The sequence below is a fragment of the Priapulus caudatus genome, unplaced genomic scaffold, assembly GCF_000485595.1.
Source record: "Priapulus caudatus unplaced genomic scaffold, Priapulus_caudatus-5.0.1 Scaffold324, whole genome shotgun sequence".
NCBI classification, from domain to species: domain Eukaryota; kingdom Metazoa; phylum Priapulida; class Priapulimorpha; order Priapulimorphida; family Priapulidae; genus Priapulus; species Priapulus caudatus.
Genome location: NW_014577385.1, coordinates 91831 through 102622, shown reverse-complemented (window position 1 = coordinate 102622; position 10792 = coordinate 91831). Strand labels below are relative to the sequence as shown.

Genomic DNA, 10792 nt, shown 5'->3' with positions numbered 1-10792 from the left:
GATATATATATATATAAAATATAATGAAACCTACACTAATAATATTTATGTAATCGGGCCACTAGATGGCGGTGCGGCCCCAAAAGGTATCCACAGACAACAAACGGGCAAACGGGATAAGATCGTAAGTTGTTGTTGCTAGGTTTATATAGAGGGGCCTACGGACAAACGACATTACAAAAAAATATTTTAAGTATACAGTTTTGTAATTTAAATTTTAATCATTTGTCAGAATGGCGTAATTAAATTGCGAGGCCTAATGACTGAGCGATTTTATAGGCGGTTTCTTCGCTAACCAATTTTGGCGTATTCTCATGAGTAGGTCATGTTTATCACAGGCACTTAATTGGAGCGTTTCAATAAAATATAAATGCTAAATAAATACGAAATCTATTTACTACCTAAGTCTTAATGTTTCTATACTTTCTTTCACCTATTATTGCCGACAATTTCCTTCAAATGCCATCCAAATGCTCATATGTAGACTGTAACAAATGCTGGCTGCCGCTGTGTCACTGACGCTGAGAGGGTCTATGTCCCCCGGGGTACTGCCGGAACGTACCCTGGATACGGTCCGGTATACCGGAACGTACCCTGGTACTATCTAATATATGCCGGACCGTACCTCGTCTATCCACTAACGAGTCTAGGGAGTCGCCTACGCCTACACCCTAACCCTAACCCGAACCCTAACCCTAACCTTAACCCTAACCCTAATCCTAACCCTAACCATATCAAATAGTGACCATGGTACGTTCCGGTATACCGGACCGTACCCAGGGTACGTTCCGGCAGTACCCTGGGGGACATAGACCCTATGAGTCACTGACACATAAATATATATATATATTTATGTGTCAGTGAAAGAGAGTATAGGAGCATTAAGACTTTGGTAGTAAATAGATTTCGTATTTATTTAGCATTATATTTTATTGAAACGCTCCAAGTGCCTGTGATGTTTATCATGATTCTACTACTAGTATCATCTGTGATACATGTATGATGTACTGATGTAGGCCCTACACGCATAGCTGGAGTAGTAGAAAGACTTACAGAGTAGATTAATGTAATATAGTCATATTATATCATTTCATGAACAACATCAATTTAAAACATGACCAATATATTCTACTATTCTGTGTTAAGGTTATAATACACAAATACATTGTTGTGTTGGCTCCAGAACTGTTTTAATTAAATTGGATACCATTCTGCACAGACTAAGCTACGAGATGGATATCCAAAAACTATCATGATAGTTCCGAGGTTGTTTTGGCTTAACTTGGTTCGCCTCCTCTTCGTGTCCGTTTTTTCTATCCAAAACCTTTTATTAAAAATTCATCATGATCAGGTGAAGATTGGCATTCATTCTTCAGCATATTCCGAAGAGTATTCGTAGCACTCGATCATTCGAGTGCAATCATTGTTTCCACACGTACCATCTTCAAAGGATCCCATTAACTTCAACTTCTTAATTCGTTTTTCCCATCCCATATTGGAATTCTCTTCATTCCTCTTCGGTTAATTGCAAAATTGAAGCTTTTTCTACTGCAATCCGCAACTTGATCTGTGTATTGGATCAACTTTCAAGGTCATTACCATCACTGACACTGGTAATGATTGATACATTCTAGTAATTGCAGACTGATACTAGTAACAATATACTAGTAATAGTAGTATAGCACGAATCAACTGAATTTTTAACTTAAACTATAATGTTTTTCGTAGTGGGTGACCTCGCCTGCATTTTCACCATATGCAGGCCTAGTTTTGAAGCTGTTAGTTGGTTGGTGAGATCGAGATGGAAGTTTGCAGCCAAGTCTCGTCACCCAGGCTTGGTGATAATTAAGTGAATTAGGTAATAATAATTAAAGTGTTGCACTATCAGTCCAGTTTGATTGTGATTTAGTCAAAATAATTGAGGAAACAACAAATAGTTGTCAGTAAACCTACAAAGTAATATTTTGTGTTTGCATTTATATGACATTACTCTGATAATATATAATTGTTATGTAAACTACAATATTTCACGCAACTAAATTATTTAGTAAACAACAAATCAACATTACTCTGACTTCATTTCATAGGACTACAAATATCAATACTGCACCAAGTTTAATATAACTTTATTAACCACACAGTCTACCCAGAACAACCCAATAACTACGGTTACAAAATAAATCTATTGTGTTCTAGCCTTACTGTTTAATCACTAATCAGTGTAGGAGGTGAAAGAATCGAACCTAGCCATGTCTCGTTCGGCGATGTCAAAGAGTCGTAGCGAGAAGAGGGGCGCTAACGCAGCAACAAACATTCTGACGTCTGTCCACAAGGCTGATTCTGCCAGATTCACGGTAGCACAATGGTACGTATATATACATACACGTGCAAATAGGGAGGTATTACCTGATAAATACATTCTGTTGAGTCAGTATTGTGTGGTACCCCTTTTCCTGGCATCTATGTCTTTCCTATTATTATGTAGCATTTTCTTGAGGCGAATGTTAAAACTACAAAAATTTGTGTTCATTATTGTTATTATTATTATTATTATTATTAGTGTTCGTTATGATTCGGCTTTGGGAATTATGCTAAGAATCTGTTGATTTGAAAAAAAAACGTGTTATAGTAACACAACCCAAATATGTGTAGTGAAAAGATGACCATCATCTGACATCATTGAGTGATGATGTCATTTCTCTATGACATCATTAAATACCGAATGTATATATAAGCATGGAGTGAGGCATGAATAGGTAGTGTATATGGAATATATGTTGTTTGCAAGAAAAATTGATGTTAATTACATAAAACCATAGATAGACATGGCATTTTCTGATTAAGGTTATTATTCCACAGGCAAAGTTTAACTGAGAGAGAAGAAGATACAGAGTGGGTGTGTAGCATAGTAGATAAGCTGTGCTCCATGGCCTGGGACAAAATCTATGATGACTACATTAAGTGTCAACTAATACCATTTACTGTGCTGCAAGCCAGGGAAGCCATATTAGATGTTGTAAAGGTATTTCTTTATATAAAAATTACCATAAGTTTTTATGTTAGGCAGCGTTATGTAGTTTTTATAAAATTACGAACCCAGTGAATATATGAAGTCATAGAAGTAGTACCAACAAGGTATACAGCTCTTTCTTGATTTTTTGTTGACCCTAAACTAACACTGAACCACATTTATTATTCAACTGGATGAAGGGTTGTTCATTTATGTCTGTGTTCTGTTTGCTACAGACAATTCTGTAGAAGCAGTTATTACACTTTTTATTATAGTGGCAATTTTTGGAACATGACGAGGGAGAGGAAATGTTAGAGTGTGATACATCATGGCAAGAGGATGAAGGTACTTGTCAAATTCTCATGTTTCACGTTGTCATTATACACAGATCAAAGGTAGGTTATAAGTACTATTTATCCCATAAATGAATATGAAATCACAGTCTGAGACAATAAAGACAGTGTTATTATTTCATTTCTTTTACTCTGGAAATTGTGTTATACTTATAGTTTATTGATTTGCATGTATCACATATAGCAAGCTTTGTTTTTGAGCAGCATAAATAAAACATACATTATTATTAAATGTACTGCATATGATTGAAATATTGAAATAATTTCCAACACTTAATACACCACCAACACATACGCAACCACTTCCAAAAATACACAGTTAAAGGTTTTTGTTTCCCGATTACAGAACCACAACCTGCAACTATCGATGCCTGGGCACAGGGAGCCGTTCCTATAAAGATAGTCTCTAAAAGACAACTCGCATCAAGTGCATCACAACCAGTTCCAGAAAAGTACTTTCTTCCACTGTGACCGTTCGCCACTTTATCTGTTCAGTGAATAAGTATTCTCATATTCGGTGATAGTAATAATGCAAAATTGAATGTTCAACTGAATTAACAGTAACCAGGAAAGATACAGTTCCTCCTAGAAGGCTGTGGTCCATGTCAACTGTTTCAGTATACATGAACAAAATTGTATTAAGTTTCCTCAGAAGCGGCTTCTCTACTAATGGTATCATTATATATTGGACTCCATCAATTCTATCAATGTTCAATTATGATTATCCATTTGATAAGAACAGATACGGATGACGTTGTCCATATTTCCTAATGCCCTCATTATTCCTTATGAATAACTAGTTCGTATCGATGATTTTAGAGCGACTCAAACTCAACACAAAACGAGCAACACCACTTCCGAATTTGACGGAACAACTCGCACAGGAAAGAGTACAACTTCGACGTGTAAACCATCGGCTGCATCCCAGGCATCCGGCCAGAGTGAACGAAAGCCGAAAGAGATAGCAGGAGAGGTCAATAGGGGTCGTTGCGAGCCGCCGAGAGATGGAAAGCTGCTGGAGGTACGGGAAGTAATGCTTCGATTTGTAGAATGTAGACTTTAGGTGACTCCGTGCGCACGGAGCTCAGCGCACACGCTAACCGGCCGATCAACATTCCGGTTTACGAATAATCACAAGAAATCATGCATAACTGTCTCGTCCACTTGGCAGCTAATCGTGACTTGTTGCAGTCGGTGAAATTTATCAAATATGCTTGCTTAGCAACAAGCCGAAATATTGGCATGCACGCGTGAAAAACATGTACAACTCGGGTTAGCATGACCTATATAGCAATATTATCGAAACAGGATTATTCATTATCTCACTCGGACAGATATGTCAATTTAATTTTTCATTACCCTTGGGAGGGGAAGCCCACTGTAGACGATGACTGTGTTTGCCATGGCAACAGTAAAAACGTGGAAAACAACGGCACTGTCTGTCACAGGTAGGAACAGGATCCCGTAAGAAGAAGCAGACAAAACCGGGAAAGAGTAAGAAACGGGAAGCGTGTGCAGAGCGGGTCTCTAATGACTCACTAGAGGATGGATGTCGAAAGGCGGTGATGCCTCACGTGTGCAAGAGCGACACTCAGGTGAGTCTCATGTTTGCAGCTCGTTGCCGAATTAAAAATATTCACAATTGTGTACAGTCAAATCATTGTTAGTAGACACCTTGTAAGACAGACACCTGTATACAAATGACACTTGTGTTTCCCTTGAGTAGCAGTTATGTTATACAGGTGAAATCACCTTAATAGACAAACACCTCTCTATAAATGACACGTTTGGTATTTCTGAACAGTAAAACATTGCGTAATGCTCGCAAAGCTGCTGCCAAAGAACTGAAGTTTTCTTCTTGGTAATTTGAGCCTTTTGTATACCTTGTCATTTTTAATCATGTCTATTCCATTCCCCCCAACAGCTCTGCATGGAGTGTGGATCGAAAGTTGAAGCTTCCTCCAGTAGAAATAAGCCGCTGCAGTTTACACGATTAAATCCGGAGAGATTTCCAACTAACAGGTACCTCTATGCTAACGAGAAATATAAACACACGTGGAAAAATTCACTGATGTGTTGCTAATATACACAAACGTTCACGCGATTTTCACTCATGCATGCACGCATACCCCTTGCTGTTCAAGAGTGAAGACGTCCTTTGACATCGCGGACCACGCCGTGGCGGCCCACGCGAGGGGGAGGGTTCTGAAGCCGCTGCCGAGAGCCGACGTGAACCCTCACCGCACGAAGCTCGTCAAGCTGCCGCCGCCGCCCGCGAAGATGGCACGCCGCCTCGTCACTGCCGCCGCTCCCTTCCGGCAGCCACGCGACGAGCTGGTGACGCCGCTGCCACCGCCGCTGCTCGAGTCGATGGAGTTAGCGGCCGGCGTGTCCGTGAAGGAAGGGATGAGGATGAAGGCAGGGCCGCAGGTGATCTCTCGGTTTGCGTTAGGGTCGTTGCACGCACCCCTGATGGGCGGAGCTTGCACGACGGATCCAGGGGCGTAGAGAACTCATTTTGCCTGGGGAAAGGGGCACAAAGCTACTCTTTTTCGGGGGTTGGTGGGCAGCTGACCATAGGCAGTTTGCCATTGTGCGTGTATATACATTTGTCCAGGAGGGGCAACAGCCTCTCCTTCTCACCTGCCAGCAATGGCCCTGGGATCTCATGTTAAAAGAGACTGTTAAAAGGACTGTTAAATTGTAAAAGACCCATAGCTTTTATCTAGACGTTCGCGCCTTATATAGTGAGTGAAATGATACTCGTCCGCAAAGCGGACTACTTACACCGAGACGGCAATCACTGCTCCATACAAATTCTCCTATTTATGTCGATCGTTCGAAAAGTGGTAAAAAATGCTTTTTTCTCATACACCCGAAAACCATTCAACCTGTAAATTTCTTAGTAGTTGTACAAAACATAGTTAATTTGATATATGTAACTTTTCATTACCCTTGGGAGGGGAAGCCCACTGTAGACGATAACTGTGTTTGCCATGGCAACAGTAAAAACGTGCAAACAACGGCACTGTCTGTCACAGGTAGGAACAGGATCTCGTAAGAAGAAGCAGACAAAACCGGGGAAGAGTAAGAAACGGGAAGCGTGTGCAGAGCGGGTCTCTAATGACTCACTAGAGGATGGATGTCGAAAGGCGGTGATGCCTCACGTGTGCAAGAGCGACACTCAGGTGAGTCTCATGTTTGCAGCTCGTTGCCGAATTAAAAATATTCACAATTGTGTACAGTCAAATCATCGTTAGTAGACACCTTGTAAGACAGACACCTGTATACAGATGACACTTGTGTTTCCCTTGAGTAGCAGTTATGTTATACAGGTGAAATCACCTTAATAGACAAACACCTCTCTATAAATGACACGTTTGGTATTTCTGAACAGTAAAACATTGCGTAATGCTCGCAAAGCTGCTGCCAAAGAACTGAAATTTTCTTCTTGGTAATTTGAGCCTTTTGTATACCTTGTCATTTTTAATCATGTCTATTCCATTCCCCCCAACAGCTCTGCATGGAGTGTGGATCGAAAGTTGAAGCTTCCTCCAGTAGAAATAAGCCGCTGCAGTTTACACGATTAAATCCGGAGAGATTTCCAACTAACAGGTACCTCTATGCTAACGAGAAATATAAACACACGTGGAAAAATTCACTGATGTGTTGCTAATATACACAAACGTTCACGCGATTTTCACTCATGCATGCACGCATACCCCTTGCTGTTCAAGAGTGAAGACGTCCTTTGACATCGCGGACCACGCCGTGGCGGCCCACGCGAGGGGGAGGGTTCTGAAGCCGCTGCCGAGAGCCGACGTGAACCCTCACCGCACGAAGCTCGTCAAGCTGCCGCCGCCGCCCGCGAAGATGGCACGCCGCCTCGTCACTGCCGCCGCTCCCTTCCGGCAGCCACGCGACGAGCTGGTGACGCCGCTGCCACCGCCGCTGCTCGAGTCGATGGAGTTAGCGGCCGGCGTGTCCGTGAAGGAAGGGATGAGGATGAAGGCAGGGCCGCAGGTGATCTCTCGGTTTGCGTTAGGGTCGTTGCACGCACCCCTGATGGGCGGAGCTTGCACGACGGATCCAGGGGCGTAGAGAACTCATTTTGCCTGGGGAAAGGGGCACAAAGCTACTCTTTTTCGGGGGTTGGTGGGCAGCTGACCATAGGCAGTTTGCCATTGTGCGTGTATATACATTTGTCCAGGAGGGGCAACAGCCTCTCCTTCTCACCTGCCAGCAATGGCCCTGGGATCTCATGTTAAAAGAGACTGTTAAAAGGACTGTTAAATTGTAAAAGACCCATAGCTTTTATCTAGACGTTCGCGCCTTATATAGTGAGTGAAATGATACTCGTCCGCAAAGCGGACTACTTACACCGAGACGGCAATCACTGCTCCATACAAATTCTCCTATTTATGTCGATCGTTCGAAAAGTGGTAAAAAATGCTTTTTTCTCATACACCCGAAAACCATTCAACCTGTAAATTTCTTAGTAGTTGTACAAAACATAGTTAATTTGATATATGTAACTGTTTTTCATCACTAAAGGAGGCCTTTAAGTTTGGTAATCGAACAGTTCGAAGCAAACTTTAGTGTTTATCCGATATGGTATGTAAATAGAAGATCACAAGCTGTACTTCGTTAAATTTCGTGCACTTATTGTGAAAATTAAAATACAAATATAACTATTTCATCTATCTTGAGTGAGCGGAAGAATCCATGTCAAATGTAAAAATAGGCCTAGAATGTTTCCAAGCCTCGCTTGAGATGCAGCGAACTGCAGCGTACCAGTCTACCGTCTACCCCTATACCGTCTACCCCTATACCGTCTACAGTCTACCGTCTACCCCTATACCGTCTACAGTCTACCGTGCTACAGGTTGTGCTGCGCAATGCGTAGTGGGAAGACAATATGTCAGCTAGCATGTCACCGAATTTACCGCTGTTCATTCGATATACATTTCAACACACGTAGCCTTATTTACTCCGAAATACACATCGTTAACAGGTACAAATACTTAGTGGACTCTACTAGTACTGTTCATCAAGGCGCAGCGGACTGGGAAATAAGGGACAGCTGCGTGAAATAGACTATATACACTGCGGCGGTTCGTACATGCCACCCTGAGGAGGAACACTTTCTGTCACCTAGTCTTTTCTTTCGATCTGTGCCCTGGCTTTCATTATGGCGCACGGATCCACCATGTTATCTTTTCTTTTCCCTCTGCCGCGCGCACTTCTCTTCTATGCACAGCCAGTGCTCCATATTTGGCCATCTTCCAATATCATTTCAGTTACACTTGCATCACTTCCACTGGTTCCACCCCGGGCGCTTTCCGTTTTGGCCAGAACCCTGCCCACCAATGATTGACAGGGCCTGGGAGGGACGTTTCAACTACCAGCTTATATTGCCATATTTAGCAGCGAGAGGAACCGATTTGTCCATGCGCATTATTCTAGTTCTTAAATGTTTATCTAAATTGATACAACGTTTCCTTTGCAACTTCCACCCGCAGGTGGCGCTGTGCTCCCATCCTTCGATAGCGGAGAACCACCTGAGGCCGCTGTGTTCACGCGTGGCGCCTGTGCTGGAGATACAAGAACTGCTGCGGAGACAGCACACAGTCACCCATGTGCCGTGCATCCCTCCGATTACCGCCAGCAAGACATGAATTAATCGAGCCGGCAGTGGGGACGAGCCACGTGCAGATGTCCGTGCTCCGTTACAACGATTCTTACTCTGGCATTTCATTTCGTAAATTTTTTTTGTAGTCGACTCGTATTAGATTGCTTCGTAGCGTTCTCTCACTGTATAGTTTATTATGGCAAATGAAATAAAACTGCTTGAAATGAATACGCATCTGTTTAGCCCATTACGAACTGTGTGTCATAATTTCTATATAGTTCAATATCGTGTATCATATACACAATATTCATAGACAATTAAATTTCATATATATACAATTTATTACGCACAATAATCCGGTTAACTTTTTGATAAATTCCGTATATATGTGTTATTATGTGTTGCTCCATGCCATATATAGCTATTAATAGTATTATGTTTTTAAACAAACAAGTATCTGTCAGTATAGATATATTCATGATATCAAGAGCGTATTAAAAGCGTATTAATACGCTCTTTATGATATAAATGTGCCGTATTTATCCTGAGAAATAAAAACGTATAACATACGTTTTATATTACAACACCAATGACAAAATATATTATAACAAAATAGCTATTATGTAGATAGCTATTTTACTTTTATTAGTTTTACTGTACCGTACAGTCCATGGAATTAGGTAGCTCCAAGAAACGGTCTTTGCTAGGGTTAGAAGACCTGTGTATAGTGTGTACGTTAGTCACACATAGTCACACATAGAGACGTTAGTCACACAGCTTGGTCGGGCTAGCAATTATAGGCAGAACTAGTGCCCAGAAAGTTCTCTAACTTCATGTGTATGCAGTATAACACACTATATATTTACATTATAACGTACCACAAATATATACTCCTCTAACGTTTATAACAACACATATGCTCTAACGCATCATGACATATGTCATAACAACATAAATGTAAGAAACGCTCTCGGTGACGGTGTTTATTTATCAACAACTGCCTACGATGCATTATGAACCGCTTCTACTGATTGGCCGTGTGTAGTAATTTCTAGAGACAGCGAATCCGATTCGCTATTAGTAATAATTACGTCACGCCGATTTTGTAATGGCGGTCCCGCGTATGTTTGAGTTTATTATAATAGTTTCTGTCGTCATAACTCGTCACCGCCCAGGTATCAATGTTTTATATCATGTAACGTTGATTTATGCGTGTAAACGGAGTAGTGAAGACCTATGACTAATCGTTTTTGTTATATTAATTATTATTGGCATGTTTGCTTGCTGCAAAACAGTCTCACTCTCAGCTAGTGTTGTCACTGTTGACAATGAATGAGTGAATGACATGCAGTGTTCGGAAACTGATTATGCTCTGTTCCACTAACTTAGCAATTAACGTGCTGTATCACGAATAACGCAAAGAAACTATGTTTACACTGCCTGTATTACAATATACTAGGAAAATTTTAAACGTATGTTGTATTCTTTACAGTGTATTGCATATACAATGATCTGCCCAAACCTCGTTTATGTGGATGCACTGAAGTTGAAAACGTTTGTGAAGATGGAGTGTGTGAAACTTATCAACAGGTAAAACTGTATATATTTATATAGTTATTAAAGAATATAATATGTTGAAACAAGTTTGTTTAACCAATTCCCTATACTGCACATAGACCAATAATTTGTGCCCTAAAATTTTGTATATACATAGGTTTCACTGACGTCACACATCCGGGTATTCGCCCCCGCGCCGCCATGTTCGGGGGCAAGCACAGTAGATCGCAAGCATTGTTT

At 41.2% G+C, this 10792-nt stretch overlaps 1 protein-coding gene and 1 long non-coding RNA gene across 4 annotated transcripts in view; both read left to right on the top strand.

Moving 5' to 3' along the window:
- The first annotated feature begins 85 nt into the window (after window positions 1-85).
- Window positions 86-9223, top strand: LOC106809044. Of its 3 annotated transcripts, XM_014811987.1 has the most exons (11): window positions 232-318; window positions 1729-1858; window positions 2221-2365; window positions 2860-3022; window positions 3286-3355; window positions 3710-3815; window positions 4183-4384; window positions 4812-4958; window positions 5288-5385; window positions 5508-5793; window positions 8886-9223. In XM_014811987.1, exons 3-11 carry the CDS (start codon window positions 2250-2252, stop codon window positions 9039-9041), a joined length of 1344 nt encoding a protein of 447 aa, XP_014667473.1. In that variant the 5' UTR covers window positions 232-318; window positions 1729-1858; window positions 2221-2249; the 3' UTR covers window positions 9042-9223. The 3 variants fall into 3 exon arrangements, with proteins under 3 accessions (XP_014667474.1, XP_014667473.1, XP_014667475.1); XM_014811988.1 differs by lacking the exons at window positions 232-318; window positions 1729-1858 and adding an exon at window positions 86-124; XM_014811989.1 differs by lacking the exons at window positions 232-318; window positions 1729-1858; window positions 2221-2365; window positions 2860-3022 and adding an exon at window positions 3065-3135.
- Window positions 9224-10097: 874 nt separating this feature from the next.
- LOC106809045 overlaps window positions 10098-10792 on the top strand; it is a 4582-nt gene continuing 3887 nt past the window's right edge. Inside the window, exons 1-2 of the long non-coding RNA XR_001393838.1 lie at window positions 10098-10170; window positions 10488-10585. This is a non-coding gene — a long non-coding RNA (uncharacterized LOC106809045). The remainder of the gene's footprint in view (window positions 10171-10487; window positions 10586-10792) is intronic.